General features: G+C 42.2%; 1 protein-coding gene across 1 annotated transcript; it reads right to left on the reverse strand.

Moving 5' to 3' along the window:
* Positions 1-569: 569 nt before the first annotated feature.
* On the reverse strand, positions 570-25,372 carry ints3 (integrator complex subunit 3). Its single transcript, XM_066674281.1, has 30 exons — positions 25,096-25,372; positions 19,178-19,261; positions 18,266-18,349; positions 16,738-16,851; positions 15,094-15,178; positions 14,925-14,991; positions 14,509-14,650; positions 14,123-14,252; positions 13,759-13,856; positions 12,939-13,130; positions 12,244-12,331; positions 12,074-12,153; positions 11,886-11,977; positions 11,543-11,649; positions 11,199-11,318; positions 10,582-10,593; positions 9,475-9,604; positions 9,318-9,372; positions 7,915-8,018; positions 7,469-7,633; positions 6,679-6,832; positions 6,398-6,466; positions 6,194-6,269; positions 5,054-5,167; positions 4,214-4,262; positions 3,958-4,125; positions 3,741-3,841; positions 3,565-3,637; positions 3,306-3,459; positions 570-1,644 (listed from the first exon to the last, which is right to left on the reverse strand). Exons 1-30 carry the CDS (start codon positions 25,189-25,191, stop codon positions 1,567-1,569), a joined length of 3,081 nt encoding a protein of 1,026 aa, XP_066530378.1. The 5' UTR covers positions 25,192-25,372; the 3' UTR covers positions 570-1,566.
* Positions 25,373-26,492: the final 1,120 nt, after the last annotated feature.

Below are 26,492 nucleotides of genomic sequence, written 5' to 3' on the forward strand. Positions count from 1 at the left end.
ACCTCTACATTTGAGTTTAGCTTATTGCTAGGCTATTGTCATGAATAATGTTGGTTATTTAGCTAGATACTGTCATAACAGTCAGTCATAACGGTGTTTTACCGCGGCGTTGTTCAGCTGTTGTCCACCAGTGACGTCACGGTTGCGTTCAAGAATTTCCGTAGGGAGCTCGGGTTTTTCCGTCAATTTAATAAAATTGTCAGTTTTAATGCAGATTAAGCTGCTATTTTCATTTTAATTCATACTTATATCTGTCAGTAACTAAAATAATGTGAAATATTCATGGAGGTCCATTAAGTGGTGCTTAGCCTTAAGTCAAACCTCCCCTTTTTTAATAGCACCCCCAGGTTTGAGAATCACTGGCTTAGGAATTAAAGCCATGTACCACTATTGATGGCTCAGCCTCTTCCCATAGACCATTCTGGACTTTAATTCACAGACAGGCTGGAGGAGTGCTGAACTAGATTTTTTTTGTGAAATAAACATGAAGGAATCTGATGTTTTTTTTTCCAGTCTGTCACTGCAGCTTGTAATGACATGTTTAATATGACAAATTATATTATGATTAAGATCCAGCTATGATTTACTCTGTTGCTCAATGTCACATCGGAAACAACAGTGCCTGTGTACACACCCTACATCTGTTTGAAATTTGCACAAATGCAACAGTTCCCCATGGACTCCAAGAAATCTGATGACCAATAAGCATTTTCCTGTCTTTTTTATTAATATCATAATCCTTTAACATAGTTATGATCTTTTTTTTTATGAAAATAGGTCAGTAGAAAGAAATTTTCTTAAAAAGTCTGTCAACGAGTCAGAAGTCTTCCATTTATACAGTCCAATTTCTGCACTTAAGTGCAGTCAAAACATGGTAAAAATTCACTGAGGAGGAGTGTCTTCCTTCCTGCGAAATCCCTGGCTCAGCCACCATTCAGCTGCAACATCCAATCAGGACATAGTGGGATTTATAAGGAACAAAGCAATCGACTGTTCATCATCAAATGATAAAATATGTCTCTGAGGACTGGAGTACTTGTCGTCTTCAAGTTGCTCTGTCTTCCAACACAAACTTTCATGATGAATACTGTAAAATCATCCCTCTGCTTGACCTCATGTAGCAGGGATTTTACTTTCATTATCTACACTTTAGGGGAGCAGTGCTGAATCATAATGTAGGAGTCGATAAGTACAGTAACACTAAGTGTGACTCCTGGGTATGACTCTGTAAGGCTGTCCGTCTGGTTGTGGTTCGGTCGGTCTGTGCCAGTCTCGGTTCTGAGGTAAAGCCCAACCCGTGAGCCCCTCAAACCCAAGCACACCCCCAAGCCCATGATCAGCCAACGAGGCCTGTGCTGAGGAAAAGGGAAAGGGCGTATCTCCTGGCTCCAGCCAACGGCATTTGAGTCCCAGAAAGAGAGCGCTTCCCCTTGAAGAGCGGGCGCAAGGCCCTGAGTGATTGGAGCTGAAGATTGGCTGGTGGTTTGTTCTCCAGTGACGTTACGGCAGACGAAGTGGGCGCGAACGAGGGGATGTTGTGGGTGGGGCTTGTAGAGATCAGCCGTCTCAGTCACTGTCCGAGCCCACTGCGGAAGAGCCTTTTCTTTTCCTCTTTGGGGCTTTGGGTTTGGAGTCCTCCTCTTCCTGGGGAGGGGACAGTAAAAAAAGATACAAGGGTTTTATGTCTTTTCTCAGGATGATCTCATCATTAAGCCCTTCACTGTACGAGCCACCTTTACTGCTTTTATAAGATCATAATAGACTCAATGGTGTGAATGTGCAATTGGACCAAAAAAATAATTTATAAAACAATTAAATACGGCATATTTTCAACACATTATAATTCACACTGGCCTTCACTACATCAGAAACAATGAAATGAAAAACAGTAAATGCGCCATAATATTTGGAGAGGTCACATTTTATTATTATTATTATTTTGTTAATTACATAATCCACAATAGGGTGGCACGGTGGCGCAGCAGGTAGTGTCGCAGTCACACAGCTCCAGGGGCCTGGAGGTTGTGGGTTCAATTCCCTCTCTAGGTGACTGTCTGTGAGGAGTGTGGTGTGTTCTCCCTGTGTCTGTGTGGGTTTCCTCTGGGTGACTGTCTGTGAGGAGTGTGGTGTGTTCTCCCTGTGTCTGCGTGGGTTTCCTCTGGGTGACTGTCTGTGAGGAGTGTGGTGTGTTCTCCCTGTGTCTGCGTGGGTTTCCTCTGGGTGACTGTCTGTGAGGAGTGTGGTGTGTTCTCCCTGTGTCTGCGTGGGTTTCCTCCAAGTGACTGTCTGTGAGGAGTGTGGTGTGTTCTCCCTGTGTCTGCGTGGGTTTCCTCCTGGTGACTGTCTGTGAGGAGTGTGGTGTGTTCTCCCTGTGTCTGTGTGGGTTTCCTCCGGGTGACTGTCTGTGAGGAGTGTGGTGTGTTCTCCCTGTGTCTGCGTGGGTTTCCTCCGGGTGACTCTCTGTGAGGAGTGTGGTGGGTTCTCTCTGTGTCTGCGTGGGTTTCCTCCAAGTGACTGTCTGTGAGGAGTGTGGTGTGTTCTCCCTGTGTCTGCGTGGGTTTCCTCCTGGTGACTGTCTGTGAGGAGTGTGGTGTGTTCTCCCTGTGTCTGTGTGGGTTTCCTCCGGGTGACTGTCTGTGAGGAGTGTGGTGTGTTCTCCCTGTGTCTGGGTGGGTTTCCTCCGGGTGACTGTCTGTGAGGAGTGTGGTGTGTTCTCCCTGTGTCTGCGTGGGTTTCCTCCGGGTGACTGTCTGTGAGGAGTGTGGTGTGTTCTCCCTGTGTCTGCGTGGGTTTCCTCCGGGTGACTGTCTGTGAGGAGTGTGGTGTGTTCTCCCTGTGTCTGCGTGGGTTTCCTCCGGGTGACTGTCTGTGAGGAGTGTGGTGTGTTCTCCCTGCGTCTGCGTGGGTTTCCTCCAGGTGCTCCGGTTTCCTCCCACAGTCCAAAAACACACGTTGGTAGGTGGATTGGCGACTCTAAAGTGTCCGTAGGTGTGAGTGTGTGTGTTTGTGTTGCCCTGTGAAGGACTGGCGCCCCCTCCAGGGTGTATTCCTGCCTTGCGCCCAATGATTCCAGGTAGACTCTGGACCCACCGCGACCCTGAACTGGATAAGGGTTACAGATAATGAATGAATGAACGAAGGATAATCCACAATGGTAAATTGCGATTTTTGAAAAAGCATGTCTTTTCATCATGAGCACCCAAACTTAATGAATAATGAATTATCCGAACTACTGTTGTGTCCGTAGATGGCCACTGATGCAGAGTGGAATGTCATGACGGTGATGTAACGAGAGAGAAACTCACAGAGGCGCTAGTGGAGCCGCTGTCTTCCTCATTGTTGGCTGGAGGAGCTGCTCCCTTTCGGGATCGAGGTGAAGAGGCAGGAGCTTTGCGCCGAGATTTGGGAGGCTTAGAGGAATCCTCATATTCTTCAGCCAACGAGAAGAGATCGCTGAACCTGCCGTTCAGAAAGAGGCAAACAGTGAGAGCGCAGTTCTGATTTCATGAAGAGGATAGGATTTCTACCATTATTTCAGACAAAAATCTTAGTTGAAGAACTGACCTCATCTTGTGGGCTTCGTCACAGCTGGCCTGAACGTGCTGTAATGCCTGCAGGATGGGTGTCTGCGAAAAAACTTTATAAACAAACACACACGTAAATGTATATGCTGTTTACACACAATGTGTAGCATAGTCACAGATAAATGCTTAAATATATAGGGTCAGAAACAGACGTACAGTTATTCTTGGTGTTGCTGAAACTGAGTCTCAGACTGTCCAAATGCTCCAACATCTGCTCTAAGGTCAGCTGAGCTAATTTACTGCTGGAGCTCCTCAAACTGCAGAATAAAATAAACAGTATTAACACATGCAGTTCCACCTACTGAACAGCAGAGACTGTGATAACTGCTGAGGTTATGAGAGGTTATAAAGGCCACTGTGATGTGGTCGTCACCTCTGGCGTTTGCGAGGCATGTTGTTGTTCTTGATCAGCAGGGCCTTTATGTGCTCCCCGAGTAAATCGTCATGTTTGGTTGCCCAGTGTCGCAAGATGCTGGTGGTAAACTGATCCTCCGGGTGACACGGCCTACTTAAAACCATCTTCACCATCTCTTCACTGGGGCTAAACATGCATATTCAGGATTATTAACCACAAGCCTTTTATCTGTGTCTAAAAAAATGCAAAAGATTTTAGCTAATAGGAGACTTACTTTTCTCTGCGAAGTTGCAGTAGCAGGCAGGAGAGAGCTTCTGGATGCTCTGGAGACACGAAGAAAAAGACATATGTTAATTAACAAACAAAGAAAACATTACATATCTGTGAGGAGTGTGGTGTGTTCTCCCTGTGTCTGCGTGGGTTTCCTCCGGGTGACTGTCTGTGAGGAGTGTGGTGTGTTCTCCCTGTGTCTGCGTGGGTTTCCTCCGGGTGACTGCCTGTAAGGAGTGTGGTGTGTTCTCTCTGTGTCTGCATGGGTTTCCTCCGGGTGACTGTCTGTGAGGAGTGTGGTGTGTTCTCTCTGTGTCTGCATGGGTTTCCTCCGGGTGACTGTCTGTGAGGAGTGTGGTGTGTTCTCCCTGTGTCTGCGTGGGTTTCCTCCGGGTGACTGTCTGTGAGGAGTGTGGTGTGTTCTCTCTGTGTCTGCATGGGTTTCCTCCGGGTGACTGTCTGTGAGGAGTGTGGTGTGTTCTCCCTGTGTCTGCGTGGGTTTCCTCCGGGTGACTGTCTGTGAGGAATGTGGTGTGTTCTCCCTGTGTCTGCGTGGGTTTCCTCGCACAGTCCAAAAACACACATTGGTAGGTGGATTGGCAACTCAAAAGTGTCCGTAGGTGTGAGTGTGTGAATGTGTGTGTGTGTTGCCCTGTGAAGGACTGGCGCCCCCTCCAGGGTGTATTCCTGCCTTGCGCCCACTGATTCCAGGTAGGCTCTGGACCCACCGTGACCCTGAACTGGATAAGCGGTTACAGATAATGAATGAATCGACAGTGAAGCAGAGACTGCAGCAGGTCACAGTGGGTAAATGTGTGTGTGTTGGAAAGTCACCAGTGGTCACCTTTGTATTTGAGGTGCTGAAGGATGGGGATAATGGTTTCCAGTGGGATGCTGTGGGCCAGAAACAGCTGCCATGTGCTATACTGCTCAAACGTCTCCCAGTCCAGAGACTGAACTGTAAAACAACACAAATAAAAGCTTATACAAACAATCAGACAAATTTAATACTCACACAGCCTCAAAGATGTTTACAGATTTCCACCTAAACATTTATAATAAGCCTTGACAATAATATTAATTGAGCAATCTTGAGAGAACATTGAGTAATGGATGGCTATTTGGCAAGTGTTATATATTTCTACAGCGCTTAAAATTCATTTGTTGCCATGTATATTTTAAAAAATTAATTTACACTTTTTAAAAAGCCATATTAGATTCTATTTTATTTATTTTTTTATCCTATGTCAATCCATTAGAGCTTCACATCTCTTCCTACTAGCAACCACATCATGTTATTATCTATCATTTAATATTTAAATAGTATCCTGAACCTAACCACTAAGGTTGCTGTAGCTGTTTATGATCTGATCAGCATCACTTCATCAGTCATTGATCTTTTAGCTGTCTGCAGTAAATCAAAACAAGAAGAAGTTGACAAGATCCAACACCTAACAACTAAAGTTACACTTTGGGCCCAGCCCGACCCAATCCAGTGCTTCACTGAAAAAAGTCCATGACATTTTAAGAAGGCTCAACGGTGAAGTCTGATGTCCCACACCCACCCAATTCCAAACTAGCTTTACAGCCACTTTATACTCTTATATGTAGACCCACACTGGTGTCCCTAAAGGCTAAGGTGGTACCTGGCCCCACTGGCACCGTTAATGCCTGTGTTCAGTGCCACCAGTTCCATGTGAAATCCATGTGATATAGAGGTGTAAAGCATTATATCAACTCGCTGCACTATCAACAGTAATTTGATCACTTAATTTATTGATTAATTAATACATCAGCAAAATAAATAGATAGTTAACTTAATTCACTTAATTAACAGCCCTAAGAGTCCCACCTACTGATCTACAAAGTTTTTCAGAAGATCATTTCTCCAGCTCAGTTCATATGCTCTCCACACACTACACAAACGCAAACTGCATGCGCACACACTCATATTCACACAACCACACCCACACGAACAACTTACTGAGAATATTGAGCACAGAGTCTTTGCGGAACATCACCAGATTGCCCATCATTACATGACACATCAGCTCCTGAAGCTGCGTGTGGCGTGAGAGATAGAGAGAGAACAGGAAAAACAGATCAACACTAGATATGCAGTTACAGTGAAAACTGAGTCTGCCTTCAGTTGTTTGAGGTAAATACAGATCACTGTGTAGAATCTAACCTGTGTAGAATCAATGACTGCCACAATCATATTTAGAAGTTCACCACTGCGCAGGGTTTCATCTGGGAACTAGGAGGGAAACACACACACACACAAATATTAAATGTACCGCAACGTGACATTATGTAATACCCACATACAGGCAGATACATGACGTGTGCAATGTTGATGCAATGCTCTGCAATGCTTAGTTCGGGTGTACTGTGCCCAGGCAGCATGGAGAATAACCTTCTATCAGGCTGTGTGTGAAGGTGGGTGAAGGAGTGTGTGTTGGTGTGTACCTCTGAGTAGATGGAAGGAGTAAGGTAACACAGTAGCCTCACGTCGTCCTCCTGGCAGGCCTTCATGTCCATCATGAGGCAGGTGTGAAGGTCTCCCAGTGCCGTGGCCTGGGCAAATGACTCATACAGATTCATCTTCCCCGCTGCCGCTTTACTGCATACACACACACACACATACATACACATTATATATATATATGAATATATATGAGAGAGAGAAAGAGAGAGAGAGACAAAGAAAGAAAGAGAGAGAGATCTAATATAATACAGCACTTAAGAGGAATCCTCAATATTCTAAGCTCATCTCCATCTGCTGGATGTTTGCATGCAGAAGAGCGTAGATAATAATTGTGTTGCACTTCTCTGTACTTACAAAGGAATGGAAAACATGAATCATACTTATTTGAATTTCACTGGACAGGACTCTTATTATTCAAATTATTCTGCAGAGTTATTTCTATGTAATTACTTCCTTCACAGATTCTTTTGGAAGGAAGAACTTGTGGTAAATTATTACTGTTTTGTAATTTGACTGTTAAAATAGGGAACTTAAAATAATTAGAGCATTAGAGCATTTAACTATTGTTCCAATGTTCAGACATAACTTTATTTGCGAGAAAACAAAACTATTTTCTAATTTACCCAAAGTTTCTACTATAAATGAGTTATAGTCAATGTTTTTAACAAGAAAATGTATTTAAAAATAATCGTCCGTGGCCACTGATGATACAGTACAGGGTAGACCTCACTACACGGCGGCAAAGTGCCACAGTCTGAACAGAGCCCTCACCTGGCTTTGAGGTAGTAGAGGAGGTGATATCCGATTTTAGGCTGTTTCTGGTAGAGTTCTGCGAGCATGTCCAGCAAAACCGAGAAGCCACTGTTATCTTCCTGCATCTGACACAGGTTTCTGAAGATCAGACATACTGGCTTACACACAGACTCCTCCAGGGACCTGCACACAGTAAGAGACAGTTCGCACAAAAGAGCAGTCACTTTCACTAATGATTCATCTTTAAAGATGTTCTGTAATAAACCTATTTTAAGGGAGACCTGGTTAATTCAGGGGCTAGAAATGATAAATAATAGCATTCAAAATCACTGTAATACACTTTAATCCACCCATTTTAGAACACTTTATGATGCCCACTTTAACCCCACCTTAACAAAAACTGCTGTCCTAAGCCAGGTTCAGGAATAAACACAACAAGCGGTTAAACACGAACAGTCACTTACTCTTCAGTGATTTCCTCAGGAAGAACGTCTCCTCTGAAGTGACTTTTGAACAGCTCGGCCAGACAGGAGGCCAGAGCAGACATCTGCTCTGAGTCAAAGTCCTCCTGATAGCGAGAAAGGAAGTCAGAAATACTAACCATGTGGTTTGAAAAAAAAAAATACATCCGAAAACTGGACTGATTTCTGCAGAAATTATAATAATAATAATAATAATAATACTGTGGCAACGTGCTTCATATCCTGAGAGCCATGATATGGAAGGATCTGCCCCAGCAGTGTCCAGTCTGATACTGGGGCAGTAAGAATATCAGGATCAGCCCAAGTGTCTGTACTCTTCAGCAGGAGAGCAGAGGTTTGGGAGTTCAGATAAATATGGTCTGTTAAAACCCTGTAAGGATTTGTATTTTAACTAGAGGAGTATAAACTGAGTGAGTGCGTGAGTGAATGTGTGAGTGTTGCCCTGTGAAGGACTGGCGCCCCCTCCAGGGTGTATTCCTGCCTTGCGCCTAATGAATGAATGAATGAATGAATGAGTATAAACTGAATACACTGTGGGACAGGTAGCCAGTGGAACTGAAACAAGATTAGTGTGATGTGAGTGGATTTTGAGATAAAACTGTGGCAGCTGATATTTTGGACATATTGAAGATGGGGGGGGGGGGTTCCAATGAGAAGGGGGCTGCACTATTTGGAATGATATGAAAGCATGCACCACAGTTTCTGCATCTTTAAACGGTGCATACGACAGAGGTGAAGGAAAGACGCTTCAAACAGAGACCCATTGTGGGAATTAAAGGAAATGAGGGCACACAAAGACTGCAAACAGCTGTAAGAGATTTAACACTGAAACGGTGACATCACCAAAGTTGAGACTGTATAGAGCATTAGAGATAATGGACTAATGTGGCGAAGAGCAGAATACCAGGTCTGACAAGGTCTGAGTTGGAGAAAGTTTGTCTCTCTCCAGTGTCTGAACTCTTGGATACAGGGTCATCAATGTAAAGATGCGCCGTACAGTAAGTGTTTCCAATTTTCAAATGCACAGACCCATTGTATCTATTCTCTTCATTCAAATATATTACAAACACTATACATTCAACCCATAATCATATTAGTTCATGCTTTTGCTCATAAAAATAATAAAACAATATAATATAGAAGTTAACCGTCCACATCTATCACTGGAAAATGTTTATCCAGCTCAGAGACTCTGACTCAGTATGTCACTTAAGAAAACCTCACTGGGTTTCACTTAAAAATACGAATCTTTCAGAAAACAATGTAAAAATGTGGCCATTTTTAAGCACTCAATGATAAGAATATTCAAACCATTATAAGTTTACACCCCATTTACATAAGATGACGACTAAAAAAAAGAATGCAAGCTGGGGCTTCAAACTCACCTCTAAAATGAGGTCCACCATTTCCTGCATGACCTCACAGTGTGTTTCCGTGTCGCTGAGGTAGAGGAATAAGGACAGTGAAAGAAAAGTCGCACAGTGGAATCTTAAGGTAAAACGTATGAAGACTGCATTGTAGTAACGTCAGTAGCTAGCTCACCTGCCCTTCTGTAACTGTAACACTTTCTCCTTCAGCGTCTCATCCAGTTGGTCCACATATGGTGTGATGTCAGCTGGTTCATCTATATACGTCTCCTTGATCTGCTGGAACCGGAACTCACGCTTTTTACCTTGGGATGAAAATACATTTTTAGAACATGCCACAGAATAAGAACAGTGAGCAGTATTCAGACTATCCTCGAGGACTTCCACACTCCAGGAAGTGAGGAGACAAAAACAAGACAGAGAAGAGAAGGTGGGAGATAGAGTCTGATAGAGAAAGATAAAAGGATAGCTAGAGAAAGAGGGACAGCTAGAGAAATATGTTGAATCAAATAAGAGAGAAGGAAATGGAGGATGCAAGTAAAATAAGAAAAATTCTGAGAGAGAGAGACAGAGACAGAGAGAGAGAGAGAGAGAGAGAGAAAGAGAGAGAGAGTGAGAGAGTGAGAGAAAGAGAGAGACAGAGAGAGAGCAAGAGAGAGTGAGAGAGAAAGAGAAAGAGAGATGTAAGAGAGAACTGTAAAGAGAACAGACAAAGCTGTCAAACTCTAGCAAGTTTAGAAGCCAACAACACTGTGCCTTGGCCTTATTTTTCCACAGTGTCACAAAACACAGCCTGAGCTCACCAGTCAAATCATTGGTCCTAGCATGGGTTGTGTCAAATAATTGGCAGAGTAACACAGTAATCATCTCTAGTTCTGGAGTTAAAGTCTTAGTTTGGTGCACAATGAAATGCACATGAATGTCTCCCATAATCTCAATCAGTCAATCAGCCAATATGCATCGGACGACTGAAGTTAACCTCTTTAGTCTTGCACTTGAGTTATGGCACTAACAACTGTAAAAAACCAGCAATAAATGTCTTTCATAATAATGCATTATTTTCAAATAAAAGCTTGAACTTTTAATACACTTACATTTATGACACAAACATGTTTGTTCACTGATTACTGTGTGTATACTTAATGTCATTCAGGTTTGTTGGTGTGCTGACTTTGCTTTACATCAGATGGACCCAAAAAGAGATCTGCAAAGGCTTCAGGTCCTGTGCATTTACACATTTAACTCAATAGATTTTTGTATGGAGTTAGGATACACTACTCACCTCTGCCATTATCTATAAAGAAAAATCAGAGACATGCAGTCTTAGTTGATAATGTTTATTACCATCCAGATATCTGTACAATTCCAGGTAGGCTCCAGACCCACCACGACACTGAACTGGATAAGCGCTTAAAGGCAATGAATGAATGATATATATACAGGGGGTCCTCGACTTATGACGTTGATCTGTTCCTGCATCACGTCGTAAACAGATTTTCGGTGTAAGTTGGAACATACGTACATACTGTACAATAATAACATACTGTAAGCACTTATCCTATCCTAACACCTATCCTCCTCGGTCCCGAGCCGCGTAACCGTGTATTCTTCCGCCGCGCTGCGCACACCACACACGAAGTTCACGTTACGACGTTTTTACGACGCAAAACCACTTAAGTCGAAACAAGGCTTTATACAGTAAATGGGAGATGCGTCGTAACCACGAAACCTGACATAACCCGAGGACCTCCTGTACATGCCTTGGCAGATTGGGCACATTAGGAAAAGGGTACAATGTGAGAGTTAGATTTTTTGAATGAAATTTGCTTTATGCCATTTGTCACTGTCTGACATCGTCTATGGGGAGGAGTAAGTATGAGGAGCAAAGACAGATCTTACCCTTATTGTTCAACTCCTCCTCATCATCACTAAAAGTAGCATCCGTGTTGTCATAGCAACCATCTTCCTTATCCAACACATGATTGTCCATCTCCAAGGGAACGGATTCTTCCATTTTGACTAAAGAAATGAAGGCGAAACATTTATTTTTGGAAAATACAGGAGAAGGCACATTTCCACAGATTAAAGCTATGCTTGCGTTTTCCTCAATGAGATTCCTCACCGAGGATCGGCTCATATGGTTATTTACAGTTCCTGAAATAGTTCAAAATAGAATAATACCAGGGGACTATAAAGATTTTGGCCAACAATGGCAAATGTGTGGAGGAGTTTGTGATACAGACCTTCTGTGGGTGGAGAGGGGGAACTGCAGAACTCTGGGAAACGTTCTCTCAACATGGACCGCAATTCACGGTCCAGTTTAGGGTTGTCGAACAGCGGAGCCAAGTGGCTGAGATAGACATAAGACGACAGTAAGAATGTAAGTACAAAATACTGAGAACATGACTATTAATAGATCTGGTATAACATCCAGAATGAGTACATGAGAGAGAGAGAGAGAGAGAGAAAAAAGGAGAGAGAGAGAAAATGAGAGAGAGGGAGAGAAAGAGAGAGAGAGCGCAAGTTTAGAACTAGGTAAGTGGAGAGAAACATTGAGAAAGAAGAATGAGAGATAAAAATACTCACGCCAAGACTCTTTTCTCCATGATAAAGTTAAGAGAGTTGAAGACACCTTGGCGCACTTGAACTTCCAGTGGTGGGAAAAAGTTAGGGATTATCTGAGTAGACAGGAACAAAAATAACGTTAGTAAAAAGATGGTATTAAATGTTGGCTGATGGACTCATAAGTAGCACACAAAAACTGAATAACTCACTCGACACATGAAGTCCAGAAGTGTGGCAGTGATGGCAGGGTGGGGCTTCATGGAGTGGTGCATCACCAGAATGGCTGGCTCTGAAAGAAAGAAAGAGAAAGAAAGATTAATAGAGAAAAGGACCAGATTCTTAAGTCATAAACATCGCAGTTTCTAACATTCATCCTTACCAATATTCATGATGCTGTCCTTTTCTGGGTTGAAGAAGAGCCAATCATAGAACAGGGCCAGTTTGGCATTTGATGCAGCAACATTTGACTGTCAATAAGAGAGGAGTAGAACATGTTAAAGAAGGTTCAACTTACTCTTGATTTCAAAAACACTAGGCAGAATGTACTTAGCTTTTTTTGCAGCAATGTTAGATGCAAACTAGAAGCATTCTACTTAAATCTTAGGTATGAAATTGCCAATGTGCAGAACTCTTCTGCTATAGATGGAGGAGTGTGCAGACAACAGCTGAAGGTTATGTGAGAAGGGGTCACACATGACCCCGAGGTCTCCATGCTCAGTGTCAGCCGTAAGCTTGAGGGGTATAAGCTCCCTAGATTTGGGCTGTGGGACTGTGTGCTTTCTGAATCTAATGTTAGGGATGAGTAAAAGTGATCTATGATTGAGAGCTAATTTTACAACATCAGTAGCTGTCCACATTAACATTAATGTGGCTGAACGCATTCAAATGCTCACAGCAATGTTCCAACAACAAACATAACGCATTCCCATAAAAGTACAGGCTGTTACTGAAGTAAAAGAAGATCAATTCCCTAAAGCCAGTTCTGATTGAAGAAGAAACATTGAATGAGAAAGGGCAGGCGAACTTTGGCCATACAGTGCTCCTAACAGCTTTGCTGCGTTTCTCAAGGTTTACCGTGCAGGTAGTGAGCAGCCAGCCGATGATGGCCCACCGAGGCAGTATGTCTGAGCTCAGGACCTCGTTTGAGGGGTGGACGACACCACAGATGTAGCGAATGAGATCGCAGCGTAGTGACTGGCTCTCTGCTGTGGACAAGTACTGTCGCTGGAACCAGTCCTGATAGCGTTTCTGCTGCCCAAACCGAACCTGCAGACACAAAGAAAGAGTAAAGAGCAGCTCCTTTCATACGTGCACGGTAATCCAAAATGTTCCAGACTTCACCTAGAGAAGCTGTATGTGTAAATACAAAACAACCACAACCACAGCCCAGACTCTATCCTCCTAGTGCCCAAATAAAGGTAAAGCCCAGTTCAAATCTCCAGGTAAAGTCTGAGTTAGCGCAACTCACAATTTTAGTGAAATGGGAGCTGTAGAAGTTCTGGCGTTTCTCCTGCACGTGCTGCAAGAACGCATCTTGCGCTCAAAGAAAATCTCCTGTTGTGCGTGATGTGTGAAAGGACCACTCCGGGACAACTCTGGACCCAATACTCCAGAGTTTCTCTAGAGATTCTCACTAGTTCATTGTGAAAGAAGCATAATGTACTCAGAAATGCTGATCTAAATACGCTCAAATTAAAGCTGATATTTTGCCCATTAACAGTAATCACTGTTTCATTTCTAAAGGGACTGCATCCCTCTCTAATTACGTATGGACTGCACAGTATGGGTTTATGTAACTGCATGTCTAACATTTTAAGGAAGCAGTTATGAGAGTTAGAGAGCTGTGTGTGAGGCAGGCTGAGTGTGTGGAGTATGTGGGAGTTGGAGCTTTTACCCGTGAGGTCATGAACAGTAGCTTGGTCTCCATATCAGGTGTGAGGCGGCACGCCAGGAATTTTCTGGACGTACGAGATGTGAGGAGCTGCAACAAACCTACACACAAACACACACACAGATAAGTACGCACACATATCTCTTCAGAGGAAAACACAAAATGGTTCCCTCACCCTGAAAAACTTATAACAACATGTAGTATTTAGCTAGCTGGAGTACAATTTTAGTGAGAGTTGTTGTAGCATTATATTGTCAGCTGCCTGTCAAAAGCAGTCATTGCAGGCTTGCATTGTATTCGCCCAGGATTACTACAAAGATGTAAATCTGCTGGTCAGTATGTGCGTCTGCCTATGGAAAGTACAAACCTGTAAACTGTGGGCTGAGGGTTTGGGGGTTGTGCAGCAGGTCTCTCCACAGTAGGTCCATCTCGGGAATACGAGCAACGTTTTGTAACAGTCTGACTAGATCTCTCCCAATGATAAAACACTCCATGAACTGAAAAATAAAAGCACAGAAAGGGATCTCAGTAAAATCCATGTTGTGTGTGTTGCATTCCCATTCTACTGTACAATCAGGTATGACAAACTGATCTCTGTAATTTACTATTGATGCCCCATTTACTTGATCCTGTGAAAGAAAATAACCTGCAGAGTTGAATATGTTACATCAAATGATGAAAAAGAAGTTTGCACATCAAGCTGAGACTACACCGATGTTTATTTGAGAACTCAGAGTCTCTCTGTTCCCTCACCCTCTCTCGTAGGAGTCCGATGCAGAAGTCCACCTCTCTCTGGCGAAGGGACAGCAGGCTCGGAATCCCATGATCCACTATGAGCCGCAGGTATGTGTACACCGACATAGCCACTAACATCCCACTCTTTAACACCCACTCCCTACACACACACACACACAAAAACACAGCTTAACACCATGCTACATTAACACAACGTAAACCAAGCTCTTAGAAGTCTCCTTAAACAGCAGAACATGAGAGGTAACCACGGCCGTAATTTAGCTGCACTACAATCTTTAAGGAGTTTTATTTTTATGCAACATTGCTACAAAGAAAAAAAAACTACAAACCAAAACATGCTGTGACTTTCTTCACCTGATAATATTTAATATTCAACAATATTTAAATAACAACGGAATTATTCAGATACTTACCTTTGTTCCACTAAGATGTCCAAGACATTTTCTGCCAGCCACAGGTTTTTGTTGGAAATATCACCTCCTAAAGAAGGACCAATTATAGAAACATACCATCAAATATATATCCATCAACCAATACATTCAGCATGATTCTGTTAATACAAGTTGGAATGTGTTAATGTACCAGCGATCTGCTTCATGAGCGTCATGAGAACTCCATCTGCTCCTATGACTCCACTTTTCACCAACTCTCGCACCAACCACACCAACTGAACACAGACAAACTCACCATCAGAAAACACTTTCTCACTAATATATTTATGTGATCTTTAGAGGTAGAGACATGTATCAATTTTTAATTTTCTGGGATTTTTTTTGTGTCCCGAAAAAACAACTTATTTAATATCAGCCTATTCGGCATACAGTTAAGCTCCTTCCATCCACACAGAACAGAGCTCATTTACACCTATCGACTTTACTAGAGTAACCAAAAAACATAAAAACTAAGCAATTTAAAAAAAAAAACAAATAAAAAAATAATGTAAAATTACAAAAACTTCTTTTGTTTACGAACTACAAAAAGAAAAACATTTAGGACATAGGTCCATTAAAGGCTAAGCACCAGCGGTATGAAAGTGTCAAACAAATAAATACAGTGGAGTTTGAGTTCTTAACTTGTGTTTATTGATCGTCAGAAAACATGTTATTTCTTACTAATTCAAGGAATAAGGTTTAAAAGACCGTTGGTCCCCCCCCCACGGTGTTGGGAAACTCTAATAGGCGTCTTGCCTGTGACGTAGATGGTGGACAACAACTCTAGAAGCTGCACTTAATTTAATGCAAAATGTGAAAAGGTGTGTTGTTTTTGGCTGCAATCATTCAATGTACAGTGGGACATCTGTGCACAAATGACCCAAAGATCCCAAAATATCCAGAAAATTGACTAAATTTGTCCACTTTAAACGGGCACTTTGGAAAGGACCATCCGCTCACTCCGTTATCTGTAGCTCATTTCACTGGCGCTTTTCCAACAATATGGGCATGTAAGGACACCAACGAAAGGTGTTCAAGAGCCTCTGTAACATGGAGGTAAACAGGGTAAGGACACTCACTTCGCCTGTTTTAGTTGGTGTTAGTTAACGTTTGCTTGACTCGCTAAACTCGGTGACTCAGATTATACTCGGCTACGTAGCTGCATTACGGAGGTTTATAGTGTCGGATGAATTCGAGTTCGACTTCGATCACATTTACAAGAATAACGGTACCTCTACATTTGAGTTTAGCTTATTGCTCGGCTATTGTCATGAATAATGTTGGTTATTTAGCTAGATACTGTCATAACAGTCAGTCATAACGGTGTTTTACCGCGGCGTTGTTCAGCTGTTGTCCACCAGTGACGTCACGGTCGCGTTCAAGAATTTCCGTAGCAAGCTCGGGTTTTTCCGTCAATTTAATAAAATTGTCCGTTTTAAAGCAAATTAAGCTGCTATTTTCATTTTAATTCATACTTATATCTGTCAGTAACTACAATAATGTGAAATATTCATGGAGGTCCATTAAGTGGTGCTTAGCCTTTAAGATACAAGGAACATTTGCAATATATAGGCACTGGATAACATCAGGAGCACAACGTGTCCAAGCATGGGCTATGAATTTCTATGAACAGAAATATACAAAAGATTAAATCAGATAAAAAAAATAATAAAAATAAAGAAAGAATATGGATTAAAAACAAAAAGAGAACTGAATAACACCCAGAGGTGTGATCTGGCAGTTTGTTATTCCACATGCAGAATGAAGAACACTCCTTATGCAAACCAACACTGACCTGCGTACGACACACGTCCTGGAGCTTGAGGAACTTCTCCATGAGGATCTGGTTAATCTTGATCAGAACCACATTCATGCCGTCTCGGTTCACTAGAGTCAGGTCCCTGTAACACTGCACAGACTGTCTGGTTAACATTTCACTGAGTAAACAGTAGAACGCTCACAGTTGGAAATATGCCTGATGTGTTAGCTTGACTTTTTTAGTGCGAAGTATATCACTCTGAGTTTCCAGCTCGCAGTGTGATCTGATGAGAATTCCTTTAGTGGCAAATACGCCCAAGGGGAAAATGAACCATTCTATAACACATCTCTCACTAACAAAGCACAGCCAGCAGCCGTACTGAATCACAGAACTGTTTGTTAATCAACCTGAGGGTCTCAGAAGCTTGTAATGAATAGCAATAATGACAATGTTTCTGAGTCATTAACCTTAACCAGAGTGTGACTTATAAAATGACATTCAGGGGACCCTCTCTTTCTTCAGTGTGTAAAGGACACTCAGTAAAGCGCAGGCACATATTCAGTGGAATGTAATCTTTAAATCCTTACAGTATCTTGCTTGTTTATAGTAATATTTACAATCGGGCGATGATGATAAACTATTATAACATTTAAAATGACACGTAAGAAGTGTATATGAATGGCCAACCCAAACTGTTGTCTGTATATTTATGGGTAGGTGTGTGTCCCAGTCTAAATTTGGGGGAGCAATCCCCTGTAATTCAAACCATGACCTGCGGTGCATGAACTGCAGTGGACCAATGCCCATATCTTACAGCACTGCAATCCCTCTTATGACATTAAGCACTGTGAACGTTTTAAAAACCTTAGCTATCTTATGTTTAACAGACTCTACAGGCTTTCTTTAATTTCAACTCAGCTAATGCAGCATTTCTCTTATTTCACCGTCTTAATTAACATAACTAAAACACCCAGTTCAAAACTGTCCAATCAGAATGGTCCCATTGGTGAAGTAATGGTGAACTCCCAGTAGCTGAAGGCCTTACACTATTAACTAACTATTAACTAACATTGTAAATAGTTACATTCCAGTCAACCAATCATGTTCTGTCTATCAAACCAGGTTGCAGTTAGTTGTTAGGAATGTTGTAAATAGTGGCAGTAGCTATAAAGCTGAGCCCTCCACTGAAGGAGTCACTGATAGAAGAGAAATCATAGGATACATTATACTACATTACATCTGATACAGTTCAAATAAAACATTCAGTAACTTGTACCAGCTTCAAAAGTTCATGCTTAATCAAGAATGGCAAAATAAATCAGTTACTGCTGTTAATTTTTCAAAATTTATGGCATGAACTGAAGCCCTGTCTCTAACTGTCACAGCTCTCTACTGATATTATGTAAATAAATGGCACATGGCCGGTCTTTGTACAGATGCTGCTGAAGTCATCAATGCCACCGAGCTCAGTGCTGTGAAGTCAGAACTGAGAAGAGTTCAGTATAACAGCTGAAACTGGGTCTGAATCAGTGTGTGTGTGTGTGTGTGTGTGTGTAGGACTTACCCTCTGTGCTTGTGGAGGCTCGGTGAGCAGCACCATGAACAGGCCAAGGCACACTTCCTCATGCTGCTGAGGACCCTTACACACCTGCAGAAAAACAGAAGTATGCAATTTTACACAAATATTTGAACAATCCAGGGTTTATGAGTTTAGACTGATAACATGAGCCCAAAGTCAAGGCTGCCTTATGGGAAAATAAACGACAGGGAAATTTCAATTGGACACCACTGGTGTGTGTTATCTGTCTAACTCGGAAAATGAAAATACACCGTTGTGCATCATGTTACGTCTATGAACTATAAAGATAAAGACATTTCAGATTCAGCTCAATCTCTGGTACTCTGGATGATGTAACAGGAATATGGGCTTAAACAGTACTCAGTAAGATCTGCTTCTCAACATCATTTTATTCCAGGATAAAGAGAACTGAGACTGACCAGTAAACATCACTTGGTTCAGGAACGTACTGTTCAGCCAGAAGAGTAAAATGCCATCTAATGCAGAGCAAATCTGAAACGAACTCTAGTACTTATGAAATTATAACCATTTAGTTCAAACGGATTAAATTAAGGCCATTTAAACACTGCTCTAAGGACAGATCATGTTTTTGTCTGTGCTGCCCAGTGGTGAGGGAGTCAGACACATGGTGAACGGAGACATGATGCAGATCGCATGGTTTATTCCAGCCAACGAATTTATTAGACAAATAAGCTAAAGAGAAACCTCCTATTCCCGGGTTCCCTCGTCTCCACTGAGCTTTGTTCTGTTGTTGTTGAGATATACTATAATTCACTACATACATATAATCGGAAAGTGTCCCAGATCAAGCAAAGACTATTTATATATTGTTTTTATTATTCTTGTTTCCTAACTCTACTCTCCTGAAGCAAATATGTAAGGGATTAAGTCACTCACATGGGCAGTGAGGGCATCGTTGGCTTCTCGTTCTGACAGACCGTTGGTGATGGACGTGGTGATTGCGACACACCTTTCCAAACGCTGCAACAACAAAAAAAACCACACACACACAAACAGAGGACAATAAATATCTAAATATTTATATAAGGTATGTACCGTCTGCTGTAAGTTGAAAAAAAAAAATACAAAAAAATAATACAATTATAGTAAACACAACACTCTTATATTTATATTCATTCATTATCTGTAACCCTTATCCAGTTCAGGGTCGCAGTGTGTCCAGAGCCTACCTGGAATCATTGGGCACAAGGAAAGAACACACTCTGAAGAGGGCGCTAGTCCTTTACAGGGCAACACAGACACACACACACATTCACTCACACTCTCACACCTATGGACACTTTTGAGTCGCCAATCCACCTACAAACGTGTGTTTTTGGACTGTGGGAGGAAACTGGAGCACCTGGAGGAAACCCACGCAGACACAGGGAGAACACACCAAACTCCTCACAGACAGTCACCCGGAGGAAACCCACACAGACACAGGGAGAACACACCACACTCCTCACAGACAGTCACCCGGAGCGGGAATCGAACCCACAACCTCCAGGTCCCTCGAGCTTTGTGACTGCGACCCCTACCTGCTGCGCCACCGTGCCGCCTCTTCTATTTATAACGTAGGTATTATCCATATTTAAAGAAGATGAATCAACTCCATGTCCCAAAGAAAGCACAATAAATATTATATAACTGGATTCAGTGGAGCACAGTGGGTAAAAATCTGAATAAAAGAACACTAATTTTGAACCGAGGGTTTTATTTATTTACTCTTTTTTTTTTAAATGTGTCTCTACTTGTGTTTTTTAGTGTGTATTGTGAAAATATTTTTAACGTATCAGCAACCTAGCAACGTTGGTTGCCTGGACCATAATAAGAAATCTTAATCAAACATTTCATCATGTAAGCTGATAAAATTATATGATACGGTCATTTCATAACACCAGAGAATCATATTATAGCGTCCTGACTAATCTACCTGTACCAGCAGGTGTTATCTGAGCACAGTGTGTTTACATGGTGTTTGTGTGGGTCATTTTTGACAAAGTCTCAGAAATAACTCCATTGTCCAGCTATAATTTCAACAGCACCGCAATTCCAAACCCATCTGAGGTTTTCAGTGTGGTTCTGTTCGATCACTGGCTTTATGTTCCTGCGTCTAGAGCCCCAGCTCTGAAGTTTAAAAGAACAACATGCCCACAAGCTGCAGTCTTTAATTACATTTTAGATGTTTTGTAATCCCTCCGTGTGCTTTTAACCTCAGGACCATTTACAGTGTTCAATTAAAGAGCATGTAAAATCAGAACATGGCGAGACCAAGTGCACTCCACTAAATCACTGAGTTTCTGTTCCTGCATTTATGGGCACATGAGCCTAACCACAGACTTTTAATCGTATTTATTCTCTGATTGTGGCCTTGGTCAGCCATGTGCCAATTAAAATGATAATACATTTATAAATAAATTGAAAACATTCATGGAACGATCAGTAAAGGTAAGCACCACGGTTTGTATATGATTCTTTTTCATTTTGGAATAAATCATGTGCTTCAATATTCAAATTTAATACAGATAATGGCGCTAGAAAAGAATAGCTAGCTATTTCATATCTGCATATATCTCACAAAATAAAGGTATTAAAACAGCTCTTTCAAACATACACTTTTTATAGAGTATTTAGCAGGTATTAAATGGGAAGAACAAGCCAGAACAGCTACTCTCATCATGGTAAAGACTACAGCAGAATACTGTGAATACACAATGATGTATAATGAGTTATTATGAAATTAAACATGTCAATGCTACAAATAATGGTAAGGTCCAATGTCATATTCCAATCAGACTCATCGCTGATCAAACATTTTTGATGCCAACAGACAGTTTCAAGGTTTAACACTGAGAATGTAGAGAGAACTGTAGTGAGACTAAACCAATGAACGTCACATAAAACTGGGATTTAAGAAACACCTACTACACAAATACATATCTATTTTCTGTCGCAGTCAGATCTCAGACTTATGTTATTCCTGTTGTTTTCATTCTGACATTTACAATTTAAAGTAACACTTTACCAAACACCGATATTGACACCGTGTCGGTATTGGCACTGAAACTGGCCCTTAAACACAGTATTGGTATCGGATACAGAGAGCACCGATACCATAGGTGTGTTGGAAATGGCTCCCATCTCTCTATTCCCTACATGTTGGTCTCTACACACTGCAGCGGAAGCTGGAGATTAGGAGAATAGCACATAGTTGCAGCGATGTTCCACCTTAAATGGTTCAGAAACAGGGCTGTAGGGCACGCCACTGTTGTGTCATTTAAGGTGGAATGGAAAATTAGAATTCAGTTGGAATAAAGGCTGTAACAGTGAGTTGTGTGGCGCACTATGTTCTCCTACGGGTAATACTCGTTATTTGGGGACATGTGCATCCAGCACTATGTAAAATACTGTAGATTTTCATAGTTTTACAACTTAATCAGTCCTCCACTGTAGAGCTCCACTGTACGCACCTGTGTTTACTTTCTGTGCTCTGTTCTCATTGGCTATTGACATGAATCAAACGTTAAAATCGGGCTAAAAGTCGTGTAGTGTAACCCCAGCTTAAGGCATGCCAAAGAACACTGACTTCATTCAAGTGACCAACCACAAAGAAACACGCTAACACGGGTCAGCAGCAGGACTTAGAAAATACATTTCACAGTCGCGACAAATATCTTAATAACAGTGTAAAAAGCCGTTCAGTCAGGCTAGACTATGTCTTCCTACTTGTACTTGTTACTTCATTGTGGAAATAATGATTTTTTAATGGCTCTGAAACTTTTTTAATTTTTTAATGTGCAGTTAATAAAGAAGTAAATTTTGTTATTTCAAGCTTATTATATCTTATTAGCGATTAGGATTTATAAGCGTCGGTCTAATAGTTAAGATAGACAGAGTTGATATTGGTACTCGGTATCGGCAGATAATTGAACATGAAATATCAGTATCAGTATCGGAAAGGGAAAAAGTGGTATCGGTCCATCCCTACAAACAACTAATGCAGAAATTCACTGGCCGCTTCTCCGGCGAGTGGATTTGTTTTCATGTCTGACTGACACAGATGAAGTTCAGTGTAGAGGTTTCACTCAGAGAGATCAGTGAGGGAGATCAGGTGATTAAGATCTTTTAATACCTGTGCCTATTATAACAGTTTTTTAAAGCAGGTAAAATGGGTGACAATAAGTATCTGGGCCAGAGAATCTCCAAAGGGGCAGGTCTTGTGTGGTGTTTCTGGAATTCAGCTTTCAACTTTTCAGACCTTCTAGCGAGTTATTTAAAAAACAAAACCCAACTAGCACCAGAGACTTTCTGTACAAACCTTAGCTACTTTTTATTGAATCGCTGGTAGCACAACTCATTAAAACACCGGGACTGACCTAAGTGGGAGAGACAGCTCCCTCTCCGAGGCTTCTCTGCTCCCAGAGGCGGAGCTCCAGGAGACACTGCTCCCTCGACTCGGCTTCTCTGCTCCCAGAGGCAGAGCTCCAAGAGACACTGCTCCCTCGACTCGGCTTCTCTGCTCCCAGAGGCGGAGCTCCAGGAGACACTGCTCCCTCTCCGCGGCTTCTCTGCTCCCAGAGGCGGAGCTCCAGGAGACACTGCTCCCTCGACTCGGCTTCTCTGCTCCCAGAGACGGAGCAGCACAGTCGGTCCGCATGGCAGCTCACACAATAAGCTGTCAAAGTTGCGAAAAGTGCTGCCAAAGACATATCTGCTTCCTTTTATGTTGAATTTATACCTTTTCCTGAACTCCTGATCCGAGATCACAGAATTGATTGAGACACTCAGCTTTATTCAAACAGTAAACAAGTCTTATAAATGTATGACACCGGACCGAACGTGCGTTTGGACCCATGGTATCATTTCAGTATCCGTATCGAGATATACTTTGGCAGGTATCGTATCGAAGGTCATAATTTTGGTATCGTGACAACACTAGTCGTTACTACTAAGCTAAAGTGGTTCATGGAAGGGCAATAGGTGATGCAGTGGGCATCTAATATTTACCGGTGTAAGTGAGGGCTACGGCTAGCCTGTCTGATCTGAAACAGCAAAGGCGTTTGAACACATTGTGCGTCAAAAGTTGTGTTACAGTAGCTCTTCTGTGGCATCAGACCCACTGTGGCCCTTTTGCCAGTTCGCTGTTTGTCCTTCCTTGAACAACATTATGTAGTTACTAAGCACTGCACATCAGGAACGCCCTGCTAGCACCAGACCTGTTTTGGAGATGCTCTGACCATCACAGTCTGATCTTTCTCAGATTCACTCATGCTGTTTCTTCCTGCATCCAACATTGACTTCATGAAAACACTGTTCTCCTACATAATACACCCCACTGTTTGACAGCTACCTGTGCACTGAGACAGACAACGCTATTCAGTTCACTTGTTTTGATCCTATCACTGGTCAGTGATCTAACTCCACCACAGGTTACCTCCAAATATCTATGAAAATCCTTTATCGTCCCCCAGTTAGGCATGAAATTACCACTTAACAACCACAACCACCGTACATTTCAAATAGAACAGCCGCAGTGAGAGAAGCTCATTTTTGCTTGTAGTAATTCTGCAGTAAATTGGTTCAAAACAGACCTTAACCTTTTGCCCATTCACATTAGAAACACAAATGAACTCTAAATACAGCAGGAATAACAACAATGTAATATACAGCTGTCTGGGTTCTGAGTGTATGTCTGTACTAAGTTGTGTCCTGGAGTTTCAGCATGTCACAGTTTTACATAACTGATGTGTACTGATGCAAATTTCTCTCTCTCTCAAAACAGTTTCACTCACAACGCACTATTTTTAACTCTTTCTGTTCCTTGCAGTGAAAACAACAACAACACAATAACAACAGCGATAGAAGATGCTGTTTGCTCGTCTCTTCATCAGCGCAGAAACAACATCAACCCCTCAACATCAGTCTGGGGTTGAATTTGCCAGTGTGTTTCCTATAGTTTTGACTCATCTGGTGCACACAGGTGAGACCCGATCTCTTACACATGGTTCTCAATCCCAGAGTGAAACATCTTCATAAAACTGTCAGTGAGTGAGACGTGAAAATGTAAACAACAACAACAACAACAGTAGTACACAGCAGGGCCACAGTCCTGACACGTCTCGTCTTTATATAAAATCTCCCTCATACTCCATCCTCAATCAGACGTGAAAACAACTCCAACAGCAGTAGGGACAGAAGCTCTTGGTCTAAACTCTGACTGTGATTGAGGATTGCTGTGGATTTCAGTGCTGAGCTGTTTCCTAAAGTGTTGATATCTTTTAAACAACTGTATATTGATGTTAACAACTGCTGTTTTCATGTCTGACTGACAGAGAGGAGGGACTCCCAACTCAGAGACATGGGAGCGAAACCTGTCTTACACTTATGTTGGGCCCGGATGAGCAGCTTATCTGGGTACCAGCCCGCTTTGTCCATGGGCTAAATGCTGGCCCCACATATGGATGTCTCCTCGGGTCAGTGATGGGTCCAGAATGGGTTAAACACAATCTATACACAGCCCACTATGGGCCCCATATAGAGAGGGTTCCCACCAATGAACCAAGCAACTCCCCCAGAGCATACGCCTTGCCCATGTCTGGACGGGACATCACTGAAAACTCAGGGAGGCAGCTCAGTGCAGGGGTCCACTGGCAGCTTGTGCCCCAGACTGCTGCTGCTGCACCTTTTGTGTGTTTTCTGTGTTATTCTCAGTGCTGGAAGTCAAAAATGAGGTTTTCCTGTCTGTGCAGAAATTATACAGAGAGTATGAAGCCCGTATAGTGCGTAATGATGTGTCTTGTTTAGTGTAGCACCTCCTCCAGCTCGTCTTTGGCGTCCAGGCAGCTGGAGTGGACCAGTCTCCCCGGAGCTCTGCCCTTCGCCGCCGCAGCCGCCGCCGCCAGCTCCATCTCCCCACCGCCTCTCCTCCTCTCCCGCGCCGCTTTACCGCTCCTCACAACGCGTCTCCGAGCGTCCCTACCCCAGCTCTTCCTCTCGCTTTCTATCCCTCTCTCTCTCCCTCTGCTTTTCTCGTTCTTTTTTGTCTCTCAGCCGCTTTTTCACCCTCCGACTGCAACAATTCAGCTTCCGCAGGGCATGCTGGCCTACAGGATGTACTGCCTCCTCACTCACAGGGGCCGGGGCCTGAGGGGCGCGTCCCAATCCCACACAAACAGCCCTTATGTTCTAGTGCACTGTCTAAGTACCCAGAAATATTTCCAGATTTATTTCCTTTTTTAAAATGTAGGTAATTTCTTCAGGCATTTATTTATTTATTTATTTATTTAATATTATTTATTTATTTAATATTATTTATTTATATTTATTTAGCTAGCTAGCTAGCCATAATTATAAATTTTAAAAATTCACAAATATTTCAAAAGATTTTTTTTTCATGTTCAGAATAGGTGAATGTCTTTAAGGTCATATTTATAATCCGAATACATGCATATGTGATGAACACTTTTCCAAAGACAGCTAGTATTTCTTACATCACAAATATATGGGTGTAGATAGGGACGGGGAATTCATTGAATATTGATAGGTGGATGGGTTTTAACACAGCTCTGTTCAAGAGTAAGTGCACACCACTGATTTCAGTTAACTCCACCCCAGTTCAACGTTCAAAACCATACTCTGGGAATATCAACCCAAGGTGTTTCAGTATTTAATATAAAAAAAACACAATTGTACATTATTATAGCCTATTCTAACTGATAGTGCCTCATAATGAGCATTTCATTTTATAAATTGAAATAAATTGCATATATTTTATCATGAAGGAATGAAGTTCTGTTCTGGACAAAGATCGAGCACAGGACTAAGCGTTTTAGTCAGTCTAGTCCCCTTAAAACTGCAATCAAGTCTCTTGCTCTCGCCCCCTAGATAGTGATTCTGTGTTGTCGGTTTGAGGTGTTCCCGCCACACACCAAGACCGTTGCTCTTTGATAGACGCGGCTCTGGACCAATCAGAGCAGAGCTTAGTAACGCGGAGAGTCCTGTCACAAAAAAAGTCGTTCACAAAAGTCCCCAAAACTTTAAATAACACTTTTATAAAATAACCGCTTCTCTGGAGGTTGTAAAATATTAAATCAGAAAGTTAAAAGTCTACACCCGTTTAAAGGAGAAGAAATGAGCCGGGAACTGATGAATATAGGCTCCTGAGCAGGTTGTTGTTCCTCGTGTGGCCGTAGGTTGGCGCTATTAGTGT

The sequence above is a fragment of the Hoplias malabaricus genome, chromosome 6 (assembly GCF_029633855.1).
Source record: "Hoplias malabaricus isolate fHopMal1 chromosome 6, fHopMal1.hap1, whole genome shotgun sequence".
Lineage (NCBI taxonomy): Eukaryota > Metazoa > Chordata > Actinopteri > Characiformes > Erythrinidae > Hoplias > Hoplias malabaricus.

Excerpts from the sequence above, each read along its gene's own strand:
- ints3 (XM_066674281.1), bottom strand. The coding sequence starts at position 25,191 with ATGGAGCTGGCGGCGGCGGCTGCGGCGGCGAAGGGCAGAGCTCCGGGG. Across the intron at positions 11,650-11,885 it reads ATGGAGAAAAGAGTCTTGGC|CCACTTGGCTCCGCTGTTCG; the intron begins GTGAGTATTTTT and ends TGTCTATCTCAG. Across the intron at positions 11,319-11,542 it reads CCCCTCTCCACCCACAGAAG|TCAAAATGGAAGAATCCGTT; the intron begins GTCTGTATCACA and ends TCATTTCTTTAG.